The sequence below is a fragment of the Siphateles boraxobius genome, unplaced genomic scaffold (assembly GCF_051911475.1).
Source record: "Siphateles boraxobius isolate OS27281-9 unplaced genomic scaffold, OSU_SipBor_1 11, whole genome shotgun sequence".
Classification (NCBI taxonomy): Eukaryota; Metazoa; Chordata; class Actinopteri; order Cypriniformes; family Leuciscidae; genus Siphateles; species Siphateles boraxobius.
Window position 1 is genome coordinate 12,083,217 of NW_027508711.1, and position 16,059 is coordinate 12,099,275.

General features: G+C 37.4%; 1 protein-coding gene and 1 non-coding gene across 8 annotated transcripts; both read right to left on the bottom strand.

Moving 5' to 3' along the window:
* Positions 1–1,762: 1,762 nt before the first annotated feature.
* On the bottom strand, positions 1,763–15,992 carry uimc1 (ubiquitin interaction motif containing 1). Of its 7 annotated transcripts, none has more exons than XM_077196746.1 (18): positions 14,829–15,992; positions 14,107–14,182; positions 13,892–14,016; positions 12,484–12,738; positions 9,202–9,714; positions 8,217–8,283; positions 7,560–7,654; positions 6,804–7,184; positions 5,851–6,087; positions 5,546–5,607; positions 4,828–4,931; positions 4,677–4,741; positions 4,330–4,564; positions 3,554–3,614; positions 3,347–3,455; positions 2,331–2,379; positions 2,179–2,224; positions 1,763–2,079 (listed from the first exon to the last, which is right to left on the bottom strand). In XM_077196746.1, exons 1-18 carry the CDS (start codon positions 14,931–14,933, stop codon positions 1,911–1,913), a joined length of 2,754 nt encoding a protein of 917 aa, XP_077052861.1. In that variant the 5' UTR covers positions 14,934–15,992; the 3' UTR covers positions 1,763–1,910. The 7 variants fall into 7 exon arrangements, with proteins under 7 accessions (XP_077052861.1, XP_077052878.1, XP_077052899.1 ...); XM_077196763.1 differs by having other exon boundaries at positions 8,241–8,283; positions 14,829–15,215; XM_077196784.1 differs by having other exon boundaries at positions 8,241–8,283; positions 13,900–14,016; positions 14,829–15,151.
* Positions 7,811–7,940, bottom strand: LOC143704879 (small Cajal body-specific RNA 14). Its single transcript, XR_013191824.1, has one exon.
* Positions 15,993–16,059: the final 67 nt, after the last annotated feature.

A 16,059-nucleotide genomic window follows, 5' to 3' on the forward strand; every position in this document is an offset into this window, starting at 1 on the left:
TTTAACACATATTGGCTCTTTATGTCAGTTGTGTTTATTTAATAAATTTGATTAAATATTTTCTTTATTTAAACATAAAATAATCATAAAACATTTCAATAAACTTCAATCTGTTAACATGAATTGTTACTAACAATGAACAAGTTTTTTTTTTACAGCGTTTACTAATGCATTTTTGACGTTTCAAGTTGTCCGTTATTATTAGTTCATGTTTTAAGGAAACATTTATAATTAACCTATAAATGTTGTTACATTACATCAGGAATACTAATTCATCAACCAATTACATTATATAGCCTACTGCAAGTAATGCATCAACACATTGAGCCTTATTGTACTAAAATAAAATGTCATTACATTTACATGTTAAAAACTTAAATTTATTGGACCTTCAAATTGATTCACCTTAGTCACATTTTATTTTCAACTGCAGAAAACTTGTTCTGTCCATACTTTAGGACATTCTCATGAATCCTTACATAACTGGGGCACAATTTGAATGCAAAGTGTCCCGCAGAGAGACATCCCCCCCTCCCTCACTTTGTGACATACATTCCTCCTGTTTCCCTCCATATTCTCTTTTCTTTGAGGAAATTTGCACATGTGCGGGGGAAAGCATGAAAACACAGGCCAATTCTTCTATTATCAAGTGAATATTCAACTTCATTACTCCAGTCTTCGGTGTCACATGATCTAATATGCCGATTTGATCCTCAGTTATTATCATTGTTGGAAAAAGTTGAGCTGCTTAATATTTTTTTATAACCCGTGATACTTTTTTCTTCAGGATTCATTGATACAGTATATATATATATATATATATATATATATATATATATATATATATATATATATATATATATATATATATATATAACTTCTATATTCAAAATTCTTTCAAAAACATAAAACAATCTTACCAATCCCAAATTTTTAAATGGTTCAGTGTGTGAGTAAATATACATGGAATGACATCATTATGTCTGAGAAGAGATGATGTTGCTCCACTCTTGGGTACAAAAACAGCACAGAATGTGAATCATGAATCTTTATGAGTAAAATCAGGTAAAAGTATTCAATAACCAAACTGCTCTCTGGGTGTTCTTTCTTCCACCAACCCTTAGGAGAGGAAAACCCCTTCTAGATTGCAGTGTGTGTGTGAAGGAAATATAAAGGAAATTACACAATGAAGTGCTGTATCATACAAATTCCACAAGATGGCGCTGACATCACACAAATCAAATTACATTACACATACACAAATCAGACACTGCTTATCCCAAACCTGATCCTGTGTGTGTGTGTATATCAATCTAAAAAGAAACCAGAATGGCATAATAATGTTGAATTATTTCATTCCACGTGGCTTAAATATTTCCAGTCAACCTGTAGTTCATCTGGTCGGAGACTTACTAGCTAAACTGAGAAAGCTAAACACTAGCATGTTTAGACAAAGACAGCATTTCTGTAGGCCCTTAAAATATACCCAGCACTTTAGAAGGGACATTCAGAAAACGATATGGTAAATATTTGCAAGCTTCTCAGTGAAAATGTATTTTTGCTGTAAAGTTGCGCTCCCAAAAATGTTCCATTGCCAATAGTGCAGCGATGAAGCACCGCTCAATTTCAAACCAAGCAACTTTCTTTCAAATGCGTGGGGAACTTTTTCTCCCTCATTTGAAACTCCAATCATGAAATTTCACTGAAAAAAAGGTACAGGCATGTTTGATAGGTTAAAAACAGACAGTTAATACAAACGTCATGAGGTGTCAATATCATTTAATACACATTTATAACACAAAAAAGACTTTAAATATATAAATTTGAGCATTTCTCACTTTATAAAAAGCCATAGAAATGGAGAGGCATTGAAGAGCACAGACACCAGTGTTACTAAAAGCACGTCGACACTATCTTTTGAATTTTCTTTTTCTTGAGAGTCTTAGGCTGTTCCTATAGGAGTCCATAAGGCAGTCAGTGTTTTCTGATGGAGGACTGAAGGTGTTATTGGGACAGGAAGTCATCGACGAGGAGTCTACGCTTTCAGACGTCCCCGTCACTGCAGGATCGGCAAGACCGCTGGGGATGCATTCATGAGACGATTAGTGCTGATTTTATGGGAAATAAATTAAAAGCATATGCACATACAATGTTTAGCAAACAATATTGACATTGTACCAGCTGCTCTTTGTAGAAACATCAGATGGTCCAGGTTCATCACTGCCTGAAAGTGAAGAATTAAATACAATAAAAAGCCTCATCTGTCAAGCTTTATTGGCATAAACAGCAGATATTCAATCAATATGTAAATGTATATCAATATTACACACCAGTAGGTCTCCGTTCCGTCCGTTCCAGAGCAGATAGTAGGCCGTTTTCCTGCAAAAACACTTCGATAATGAAACTTGATATAAACACAGAATACACAAAATAACAAGGGAATCACCAAATTGCAAGAACGATTCTGCATTCATTTAGCGTAAGTGCCGATCGATAGTGGATAATAGTATAACATTTATAATGTACTGACGGTAACCAGGTTGCGCTATCGAGGCGAGGAGAAATGGAAACAAATGAGCGCATCACACACACAGAAACTCAGTTAACATACTGTGGTAAAAACTCAAAATGTGGATTACAACTGTGGAAACTCCAAGAGTGTGAATAACATCACAATTGAAAATGTGACACTGATTTAATGACAGTTCAATAAACAAGTAATTCATGTGAAATCACTTAGATTTTAGACGGTTGAGTCAAAGATTCAATGACCCACTGAGCGAATCGTTTGAATGAATGGCTCAATGACTCACTCATTAAGACGATCACCTGCCGCCACCTACTGGTGGTTTAGTGTTTAAAAGTATCATTCTTTCCAATATTTCTCAAAACTCTAAATTCTTCAAAAAATATTTTATACAATCTCATAACATTATTTAAAGCAATTGTTCAGTGTAAATTATTTAATTTGACTGGTAACAGCCCTATAGCGTCTTTTTATTCTAATTTAATTTATTGATCAAATATAAGAATTTAAAATGAAAGATAAAGCATATATTTATAAGATTAGATGAAAAAAAAAAGCCCTTTATAAAGGTGAAAATATCATAAATATGCAGATTTAAATATGTCAACGCTGATTGAACAGTGATGAGAATACTGCATCAGAATAAATTATATTTCCATTTCCGGACAAGCACATTTTTTACTCAGACAAGTGAAAGATCTATTTTACTTGTCCGTGAAAAGACAATGTCGAGCCCTGACACAATACAAATCCTATCAGAGAACGCTAAACATTTAAAAATGACGAGTAAGCATACTTGTTTCAGTATGTAACGGTCACCTGATCAGTTCTCTGGTCTTTCTTTTTAAAGCACAACTCGACATGTGCTGAATACTCCTGGGGAGAAAACAACTCCTTACACAGGTAGCACTTCTCCATCTCTGCTGATCTGTGAAGAGAGGACCATTCAAATGTGTGTCGTGTCTATTATGACACTACTATTGTAATTTATTCTCAACATGTTCACTGAATGTTTGCTGCACCTACTTGCCAGATCGCTGAGATGCCTCTGTTAAATTTCCTCTGGTCCTCTTCCGTCGGGCAACAACTACAATAAAATAAAAGATTTCAAAGACTCAGAATAGACTCTATGCACACTAACTGCATGTGTATTACCACTAAAATTTTTCTGTCATATGTCTAATAACAAATAATTACATTATATTAATACATTTTTAACATTTAAGTACATTACATTAAACCATAACGTTTTAGTAATAAATCCCAGAAGCGTAATACCTTTAATGTGAAGGTGGATCGGATCAATGTTAATTTGTCCTGTAATGTGACACTTCCTGACGATTTAATTTTGTGCTAAATCTCCATCCCCTGCACAGCACCAGACATCGCGATGGCCACTGATGTTAGAGTCCATTATAATAATCATAATATTTGCATAATGAATATGATTGGTCTTCTTCCCTAGATCTATTTGCATACTGAATATTATATTCAGCATACATACCTCACACATAATATTCAGCAGTATTACAGATTTGACTGTACTGACACTATTGGATGAGAACTGAACTTGACATCACTGTTTTCTACAGAGCTGCTTTATATCTGAATTGAACTCATTTCATACTTAGTTATTGAACGGAATTGAATAATCTCAGAACTGATTTCACCTGAATGATGACTTTACTATTGTCTTTCATGTCCATCATTGAATCATTATTTTCCTGTTTATGAAACAATCTGCATTGTATACTACATTGTATAAACAAAGGTGAGTGGACTTGGATGGTTACAGAGCTGACCTTGTGATTGCTCTTCATGCTGGTCTGCTTCGCCGTCACAGAAAGCTGCGTGCATCTCGATCCTGCTGAAGGGGAAGAGTTTCGAGCACATGGGACACTCCATCCTCTGAGTGTGAGGAGGAGCAGCTTCTGCGGGATCGTTCTCCTGCTCCATCATCTCCTCCGCTGCCACAGACGCACCTCCTCCCTCCTCCACCTCCATCACCTCGCTGACGCTGGCAGCTTGAGACTGGGGCTGTGAACCAGGGAAGCTCTCTTATAATTATAAGGTCCTTTCACTCTGCTTGTAAATAAAAAGATCATGTCTTTTAGGATGCTGCCTGTGTGTTTGTATAGTGCTACTGTACCTGTGCGGGACTGGCAGGACTGGTGATCATTAGCTCTGGTGAGCTGTTTTCAGTCATCTGAGTCTCTGTATTCACATTCAACCGAATTATGTTAATGCCACAGGAAACGCTTTCATCATCTACCGAAGAGCTGGAAACTTCAGTCACATACCTGGACATACTATCTCATCCTCTTCACAACCCTCATGAGTCTGGGCTTCCTGTTCCTCCTGCTCAGCTGGAGTTTCATCTGAAATATCCCACGGAGTTTTCTTCCTGTCAACGAGATGTGATAGGACAGCTTTATAATACTTTGATGATGCTACTTTTCCTTTTTAGACCTTAAGCACCATCCACTTCATCACTTTGAGTAAATCTTTCAGTTCTATGCCAACTATTCCTTCAAATACTGTATATAAGAAATGAGAAAATGGGTACATATGCAATAAAACAAATGTAAATACGAATGTAAATGATATACAATACATTTATATTATACCATGATAATTTTTTTCTTTGCTGAACAGGAGGTTCAAAAGAAAAGCATTTATTATATAAATCTTAAATAAATTCAATATAATTAATAATTAATCAATTAAATATAAATCTTTTGTAACATAATAAATGCCTTTTTAACTTCAAGGTGTTAAGTATAGACCATACAATGCATTACAAGGCATAATTACTATATTAAAAATACTTTTATAACGAATTCACATAAAGGCTTTAAGTAAAGTGTTACTGATTTAGCCTTTTTTAATTTGGTGCTGACTGTGTGCTTCTGACATAAGCATGTCACCTGATTCTTTCAGAGGGTAGAATGTGTAACATAATTGGTGGAAAAGTTACTGTGGTGGAAATCTAAACACCAGAACTACAAGCTATTTTACCTGAAAGATCTATTTGCCGCTGCAGTTACAGGCTCCTCTTGGCTGAGGAAAGGGGTTTTGTCCTGTTGAGAAGATATCAGCAACATTCTTAACAACATTTAGTCTTTGTCACTGTCAATAACTGGAGTGTCATCTTGTGGTTGATGATGGTATTACACTAAAAAAACCTCTATAAAGCTACTTGGACCCATGGATCCAAGCAGACAAAAACAAAATCGGTTCATTACACATGACACCGACGCCACTAGATCTAAACAATCACCCTGATATAGAGTTTACAGTAATACCAAAACCAGTACACTCACCGCCTGCTCATCTTTTGTCTCTGGAGAAGACAAAACTACGTATGTTTCACTCTGTCCTCCCTCAGCCTCCTCCTGTGACCCCTGCCTTCCTTTCTCCCTCTCTTCCTCTACCGCTTTTCTGTTCTTTTCCTTCCCTCCCTGTGCTTCATTCTCCTCCTCATCCTCTGACAGCTGAGGAGCTCTGTTGCGCTTCCATCTCCTCCCACCGAACGGCCTATCTGATGAGCCAGGCAACACCTAAAAACAAACAAATGTATCATTTGGCAATCTACATCACTAATACGCTGTATTAAAAATGTATTGTTCTAGTGGCTTTGGCAGATACAGTCAAACCAACATTTTTTAAGACACCTTCATTGATTCTTACATTATCACAGTTTATTCGCTATAGTTTAGAAAATGGTAATAAAATATGACATGATATGTTATCAAATCAGTTGATATATCAATGGTTTTGTCCATCCTTCTGTTAAGCTCACAAATGAATTAGTTTGAATAGCTGTTAAATTTAAGCACACTATTAGATAATACCAATTTAGGTCAACCAATTACCAAGCAATGCTTTATTTTGTTCAGTCTGTGGGGTAAAAAGGTCACATCAGCAATTAAAGAAAAAAACACTTAAGCCAAACATGGTCAGGTCAAAGTGTCTGAATAAAATTTGGTCCCAATTTTTTTTAATTTTACTGGTAGTCCACTGTATGAAGAATTTTTGGGTATAATATGTCACAGTTTATTTTGCTATCCTCACTTACATAAATTACTATAGTGTCCTGCACCCACTAGTAAAATAATACCAAAAATTATATCTGGTGTCTGAATCATTTTGGGTTTGACTGTATAAAACAAATCTAAATATGTGACATAATTAATATTCATGTGGAAAGCCGATTAGTTTCAGATTGTTCCTATAAACGCTGTAATGTGACGTTTTGATAGTTGATGTCACTCACTGGCTGCCCCCAATCTGCTTTGCGCAGGAGCTTTCGCTGGGCCTCCTTCAGGCTCTTCTCGTACACCTCCATCTGACACATGATCACACGCGTGTACTCGTCCGGGCTTTGCCCCATGGGACAGAAAGGCACTCCCCAGTAGTAGGAGACTGTGCATGGTCCTTTTCCCACTGAAGTATGTGTAGGTTTACGGTCAGAGGGTTGGGATTCAGCACCTTTGGACGCTCTTGAGTCCTCCTCCAGGACAGACTGAGACATTTGTGTGTCTTGTGTGGAAGGATCGAGGGTGATGGTGGCTGAAGAGATACAGGACTGGTTTGGGGAAAGCTTAGTCCTGATTGGCCTGATTGAAATCTTCTTGACTGGGCTTGGGAAGAGAACCTGCAAATGACATCATTTTCCAATTCTGGTTAAGCCTGGATGTTTACATGTAGCTATTGGAATATTTTTGTAATCAGCATATTCCCAATATTTTAAGTCATGCACATATTATGTTTTTTGGACATGCATTGATACAAGTGAATGTTCATTTATGTCGATATTTTGACCCAAAATTCTGAATACAGGCATATGGCAGATTAGAATTTCTAGAAACCAGAACATTATCTGTATCTGGTTATGGCAATATTTTGCTTACAAGAGGCTTACATAATCGGAATACATTCAAATACTGATTAATATAATATTCTGGTGCATTAACATGCAGTTGTTTTAAATGTACAAACTGTTAACTTTAAAGTACAGTATCCTGCCTACCTCTTCACTGACACCATCTTCTTCATCATCATCATCTGCTAAATGCAAGACCATGTGACTGGTAATTTCATTCCAAGACTGGTTTTGAGCTTTTTCTGCAGTTTAACACATGATGAAATGATTAGGGTGAACCCAAGTGTTCAGAATCAGGTAGATGTTATAGGTAGAGTATGTCAATAGGAGGTTTTCAACTTTTTTATATATATCGATTTTTTTTTTTAAACTGAATAATTGGTCTGGCTGAATTAACATTTGTATGGAACCATCGCACAGAGAACCCTATAACTTGACAGGCCCTGTCGGCAGGAACCAAACTCGCTCTGTGTGGTGACGAATACTACAAAACACTGCTCAGTCTTGCAGCAACAGCGAGTCAACCACACATGGAACTTGAAGCATAAAGTAAATGCTTTTCTATTGCCAGAACTCACAATCAAACTGCCTTTCTTCTATACTAAACACTAAACATTTCGTTTGACATGACTATACATCCCCAAAGTACCACTTAGAAATGAACTAAGCAAGTTAATCTATATTTGTGTAGCAGCAATGGACCAAGATGGCAAGTTGAAAATGGTAAACTCTTGGTTCTAGGCCATGTCTCAAACATTGCCAGTACGGCCACAGTAGAGAGGAGGAGTGTAAGAAACAACATACCAGTGTCAGATTTTACATTCTCACCCTGAGTGGTTTGATCCTCCACTTGCTTTTGGTCAGGATTGTTCTGTTAAAATAACACAATGGAGTTAAAACACAATTAGAGATGATAGAGTCAGGGATGTTGTAATCCCAATTCATTTTATGTATCCTATACAGAACGACAACATACGAGTAAAATAGTAGGTCAAGGATTTTACAGATACTGTTTCCACTGATTTTTACACTTTACACATAAGACCTTCTTGGGTAGCTTTCCAAGTGCAGAATTGTGTTCATTTAAGTAAAATCTTTAAATAAAACGATTAGAACATAAATTACAGCGGATTAAGGCCTGTTTGATACCATGAACGATAACTGTCCACACACCAACGCAAAATAACATTCTGATTATAGAACTATATTTTTATTGTTATAGTTGTCATCCTTGGTTTTAATGGGCATTGAAGGATATACACACTATCGTTTAAATGTTAGGGGCTGGTGGGACTTTTTAATGTTTTTGGAAGAAGTCTCTAATGCTCACCAATAATGCATTTATTAGATCAAAATACAGTAAAAACAGTATGATTCTGATTTTTTTCTTACAATTTAAAATCCACTTTTCATTTCAAACGTAGCCATAATTTATTCCTGTGATGGTAAAGCGAATATTTTAGCATCATTACTCCAGTCTTCAGTGTCACATGATCCTTCCATCATTCTGATTAATATGCTGATTTGGTGCTTAAGAAACATTTTAATGTTAAAAACAATTGTGGTACTTAATATATTTGTGTAACGCGTGATACCTCTTCTCTACTGTTCAAAAGAACAACATTTATTTGAAATAGAAAAGTTTTGTAACATCATTAAGTCTTAACTTACTTATGATTCGTGCTAAATAAAACCATTACTTTCAAACAACAACAAAAAAAAAACATTGTAATCCCAAACGGTTGAACAGTAGCGTGACATCTACATGGTTTTAAGCTGTCCTACTTACACTTGTCTCAGTGACGTCTTCATTGCTGTTTTCAGGAACACATTTGGGGCTTGATATCTGGGATCTTCTAGAAGGTGAAAGGCACGTATCTGCATCTGTGCTCAAACCTTGGCTTAGCTGTGTTGGTAAAGGAGAATCTTCATCGGGTATCTGAGTATCGTCTTCCTTCCCGTTAGCATTTTGATGGCCATCTTTGTCCTCTGGCAGATCGCTTGTTGGTTTGAAGCGATCCTGAGTGAAGACAGACCATTTGGAAAGAGGTGAATCCTGCTGTGGGGACAGAAGCCTGTCAGCGCAGGTGGAAGTGGCAGTGCTGTCCTCTGTGTGAAAGTTTATTGAGCCTGCGCTCCCCGGGATGAGTTCCTGACTCAGTTTCTCCACACACACTACAGGCTGGCGAATAAAGCTGCGATGCCTGGGGAAGAAAGGGGACGACTGGGACTCTGAGCGAGATTTGAAGAGCTCATCCTCCGGAGTGTCGCTGATGACTGTCAGTTTATCTGAGGTCTTGTCCTGGGAATACAAAGGAGAAGGTTAAAGGGCCCCTATTATAGATTTTTGAAAATGACCTTTCATGTAGTGTGTAACAGTTTTAAGTGAATGAAAACATCCTGCAAAGTTTTAAACCTGAAAGTGCAGCGTATATTAAGTTATTGTGTTTCAAAAGTAAGAGTCGACTCTGAGTCAATGAAATGAATCGTTTTTCAAACGAGTCATAAGCCGTTTCGTTGTGACGTCAAGACGAAACGTTAGCATATTGCCTTCCCACTTATTGCGCACGCAGACACCAGGGAAACTTGAAACCCCCTCAAACCGACAGCTGATTCCTGTACTGGATAGCATCATGTCAAGAAGACGGCGCTGTGTTCTATAATGTGAAGGTAAAGCCATTTTTTTTCCCCATTGCCCAAGGACGAGCATGTGAGGAATCAGTGGTTAAAATTCCAAATTAAAATCTAAATTCTTTACCACGATATCACAGCAGTATAATCCTAAACTTTTGCTGTGTTCCCTTTATTTTACTGACGACTGCTTCTCAAATCTCGGAGTTCAATGCAGGATTCGCAAACCGCTTGCTATTGGAAGATGGCGTTCAAAATACTTAGTTTTGAGTTTTATATTGTGTAGGTTTCCTGCTAACTGGCTAACTCATGTTATCACTGTCTTACTGAAATACTTCTACTAATCAGCTGTGGGCCACTATGACCTAAAACTCTTTCTATTGATGCAGATTTCACTACTTTGAGGAAATATTTGTTTTACCAACTTTTATGTTATATTCTGATGTCCGTCTCTCTCATTCACTCTAGAGCTCGGCTAATGTACATTGCATACATGCACTTTGATTGATACAGTTTCCACCTATTCACCGCAATATATTAGAAAAATACTCGGTAAATAAATTAGTACAAGTAAAATAATCGGTTTGTTGATGGACATGCATTTGTTAACGCTGATGGTGAGTAATTACAGTTGCAACATCTTATAATGTCAAAACTGAAACTGAGTAGCGTGTCACTGAGAAAAATCCTGCTCAAGTCGTCCTTGCGATGGAGGTTTGGATAAAAAAACTAATTCTACCAATGTTTCATCATCGGACTTGCACTCGGTCAAATCGACGTCATTGTGCGTTACTGTGTTTAGTTTACAGGAAGCCTCAGGACATGCAGAGCTGACGTTGTTATGGCAATGGGCGTTTTTGTTTTCGAAGTGCTGTACACGGAAAAACAATCACAACAGACTGAGCTGTCTGGCCAATCAGAACAGAGTAGCTCGCGGAAAGAAGGAATTTAGAGAGATTGATTCATTTGACGAGTCGTTTGAGAATCATTGAAAATGTGGTGATGTGCAAATGTATATTATGAGGAAATTAAACCACTTTTTTTACCTTTGATGAACGTAAACATGTTGTAGGAGACTCCACAACAAGATTAGGAAACTTTAAAATAGCATAATAGGGGCCCTTTAATACTTTTATAATTAAAGGGATAGTTCACCCAAAATTTAAATTAGTCTTTAATTGCTCACCCACATGTCGTTCCAAACCCATAAGACCTCCGTTCATCTTCGGAACACAAATGAAGATATTTTTGATGAAATCCGAGAGGTTTCTGAACCAACCATTGCCAGCAACGTCATTGCAACTTTCAAGGCCCAGAAAGGTAAAGACATAGTTAAAATAGTCCATGTGATTAAAATAATGTTATGTTATGTTATGAAGTGACAAGAATACTTTTGTGCGCAAAAAACAAAAACGACTTTATTAAGCAATTTCTTCTCTTCTGTGTCAGATCTCCTACTACGCTATTCATGTAATGTAAACTATTCATGTAATGTAAATTTGTAGTATTATGTTTCATGTTGTATTTGTATATGTCCACTGGAAGCCTCAGTACCAAAACAAATTCCTTGTGTGTGCAAGCACACTTGGCAATAAAGCTCTTTCTGATTCTGATTCTTCTGATTCTAAACAGTGCAGTGCTTCCAGGTTCTACGCAAGAACGCCGCCTCACTATTGGCCGACGCTGGTCACGTGAGCACCACGACACGTGTGTGATGCTGACGCAGGAGCTAGTATAGCCAATATCGAGCTGATGTTCTGACGTAGAACCAGGAAGCGCTGCACTGTTTACACTACGTCAACAGCGTAAGAGAATGACGTGGAAGAGAAGAGATTGTTGAATAAAGTCGTATATTTTTTTTCCTGCACAAAAAGTATTCTCGTCGCTTCATAACATTAAGGTTGAACCACTGTTGTCACATCATGGACTATTTTAACGATGTCTTTACTACCTTTCTGGGCCTTGACAGTTGCAATGACGTTGCTGCCTATGGCGGGATCAGAAAGCTCTCAGATTTCATCAAAAATATCTTCATTCAAGGTCATACGGGTTTGGAACGATATGAGGGTGAGTTATTAATGACAGAATTTACATTTTTGGGTGAACTATCCCTTTAACCCTTTAAATAAAAGTCCAAAAACTGCATTTTTAAATGAACCTTTAGACCTTTTTTAGTGGTGTATCATATACAGCATGAAAACATGAAGGGAGACCTCTTCAGAATTATACTATAAGGCCTTTTACTTGCTATAACAGTATAAACTATCAATCAGATGAAAAAAGGTATATAATAGATTACGTACAAAAGCAAGGTTGAGATCATTTTGAATATTTAGAGACCTCGGAAATTTGTGTATCAAAATATGATACAGTAGTCTTTATAGGGTTAAGAAGAAAAAAAATATTTAACAGTATGTGAAGCCATTTCATAAAAACTAACCTGAGAGGTAGCAGGAGTCTTGGAGACCTGAGTTAAACTCCTCGATGAAAGATCCGAGGAGGTCTTCTGTGACAGATCAGGCATTTCTAGCAGCGGACTAGTCTTTTCCCTCTCCTTCTCGCGGTGTCTCTGATCTTGACTGGGGTAAGACAGCTTTCGTCTCAAGTGCAATTCTGTATTTGCTACATTCTGTTGTGGTTGACCTGAGGAGCTGGCTGCTTCTTCCTGACCCTGCGAGTCTTTTACAGCGCTCTCCTGCAGAAACACATGCAGCATGTTTGATTAATGCCATTCTGCTCTTTTGGTATGAGACTTGTGTGACTTAAGGCTGGAATCCACTACACATTTGCACAGATTTTGGTCAGTCGGAGTCTCTGAGATGGCAGATTTCACAGAAAATCACAGTGTATGATAGGCACAGACTCCGACTTTTTAGCTTCAGACTTTGATTCTATCCAGTCGGAAGAGATCAAACATATTTGATATTTTGAGTCGATATTAGATATTTTTGAGTTGTATTGTTTTCATGTGTCATGCATCTCCTAGCAGAGGTTTTTGGAATGGCTTGAAAGTCTGGGAGTGTGCGAGTCGTTTAGTGCATGGTGCCAGTTTTTCTCTGGAACCATTTAAAAAGTCAGCAAGTGTATGATACCTAGTGTTTTAAAGGTGACATATTATGCCTCTTTTCACAAGCTGTTATGTAAATCTATGGTGTCCCCAGAATGTGCCTGTGAAATTCCAGATCATTTATTATAGCTTGTCAAATTTGCCCCTTTTTGAGTATGACCAAAAACGCGCCGATTTTGTGTGTGTCCCTGTAAATGCAAATGAGCTGCTGCTCTGTTCACAAGACGGCCAATCCTTTACACGAGCTGCAGATACTCTGGCTATAACAAAACACACGAATCTCACTCATCCAAAATCCCAGAAATAACCAGTAGCGGACTACACCCTTACGGAGAGACTCAGGAACTTTGCAACTTTGAGACGCACCTGGACGTTTCTGAATGGTTAGTGGATACACGGATGTAGTTGTTGTAGTTACATTGATTAATATTGACTTGCATGTACTGTCATGTTTAACTTTTACACAAGTTGACACTGAGGTTCCCTGAGGTTTTTACAAGACAGCTGTGACATTTTTTGGTCAAATAGGGTTCAGTGCTCGTCTGTGCAGCAACGACAGAACAGTTTGCATGCTTTCTCGAACTTTGCATTAGAACTGGTTACACTGTTATCGCTTGCGAAAACCAAATGGTAGGACTGGTAGATGCACCGGAGACCCGATTATAGCACTTAAACACAGAAAAAGTCAGATTTTCATGATATGTCCCCTTTAAAATCTGTTCCCAGTTTTAAAAGTCGTGTAATGGATTCCAGCCTTTATGAGAAAAAGTGTTTCCCCAACATGGAGACTTTCTTCTATGGCTTTCTGTATGTCACTGTCTTCCAGCTGTCGTCTCTCTGCAGCACTGTTCGCTTCCTGAGCGCTCAGTTTCATGGCCAGGAGCAGCATCTCTTCTTCCGTCATCTCTGAAACGTCAAACAATTGAGGCATAGAAGGGTCTGAATGAGATGTACGCCTAATATTTCAGGCACAATTTATGATTTGAGTTGCGGTACCTCGTAATTGGGACTCGTTCTCTCTTCGTCTCCTCCGGGTTGTCCGAGAGGACCGTTTAAGGGGACTATCGTCCTCCTAAGGATAAAAAGGTCAAATCTAAAGTCGGTTTATTGCCATTTTAATCCTTTTATTTAAAATCAACCACAGTTGTGTATAAAAATGTCATAGTTATAAAAGTCGCATGAAACTTAAGTTGCAATAGTGTTTTCTTCACTATTGTGACGTATATCCGAGTGAAACGGCTTCTGGAGCAAGAATAAATGTAGGGCGGGAATTGATTTTATCCATGGGGAATTGATTGGATAGTTGTGCTTTGCTATTGGTCAATCTCATGTGAGTGACAGCTTGTCCTGCCGTCACATCACCAGTGAAGAGAAGTTGTTGCAAGAGGGAGAGGAAGTTATTTTGATTAAAGATTACAGAGGCACATATTTGTTTTTTTTAAGTTGTGAATTGAATCTAGAATGTTTGGAAAACATCCAATAAATTTTGCAATTCCATTTGGAGCGTTACTGGCACTAAAATGAGCACACCACAGCCAACTGAGCCAATACTAAATATGTGGTAGCGTTACTAACAATGTTTAGCAGAAACAATTGTTACCGTGGTATTTCTTAAAGAGAAGTTGTTGTTTTACCCACTTAGCAAACTCTCAAACCTTTAAACGAACACACGAACACACACACACACACTAGGTGGTCGTCTACTGCAAAAATAGTACCTCTTGATCAGAATCAGATATGACCAGGGTCTCCTCATTATGCTCCACTCTGCTGACTTTAGCTCTTCTTCCGCTTTCATCCGGTGTGCGCTTCCGGCGGGGCATCCTGCGACCTCAATAACATTAATATTCCCTCTCTTTAACTTACACACCTTTAGACACGCTCTCTGAGACACTACCTCAGCTAACTGCTCAGAACGCGTTCAATGTTCATATCAGGTCATACAATGTTAGTTCGGATTGTCAAAGGCTCGAAAAACAAGGATTTCGATTCCAGGAAATTTTCACAAGCGACGAAACAAGAGTCACGTGAGACAAGAGAGACCAAGAAAGCCGTTACGTCATAGGAGGCAGCGCGCGCGCTGGATCGAATCATTTCCGTGAATCGGGTTGTTTCAAAGAACCGGTTCAATGATTCTTTTACGTCATTACGTCGCCGCATGACCTACAGTCTATGCGCATGACTCTGAATTTCTAAATGTGCAAAAACTCAAGACATTTAACAAAAAACGCAAATGTAATAATAAAATATACAAAAATAATGAAATTAAAGGACACACAAAAATAAAATAATTTACCAGATATTTTAGGGAAATTTTTATTGACTCAAAATAATTTTCAAGGGCTGTTTTCAAATGAACCAATATATCGTTTCAAAGTCACTCCAATTACTCCAATATATATATTTCTAATAACAATAACAAATCCATAATATACATGTTAATTTTGGTAAAGTAAAACTTTTGATAGATTGTTATCAGCGTGTTATATTAATGCTCCAAAATAAATCGCAGTAATTACTTTATAGGCACATACTGCTTCTTATATTTTTTCGAAATTTATTTACAATGTTGTTTATAATTTCATATGTCCCAATTTAGTTTGCTGAAGCCAAAATTCACCCAATAAAACATTAATAAAAAAATCTAAAGTTAGTATCTTATAAGTTTCACCTACAACAAAATTGTGGTTCAGTTATCGCGAGAATTGGATCGATTCAGAGTGAGACCACTTCCTGAATTTACTAATTGGACTCAAAACAAACAAAACAATTAATTCACAAACCAGCACACGTCAGTACAACATTTGAGGTGATAATAATTACATATTTGTGTCAAATATATGGTCTTAATGGGAATTAAAAAAATTATTTTGCGTTACTTCAAATTGTAAGATGGTAAACAGCTAGTTGGAAGATTCGCCGTAAGAATGCTTAAAAACTTTAATTGCC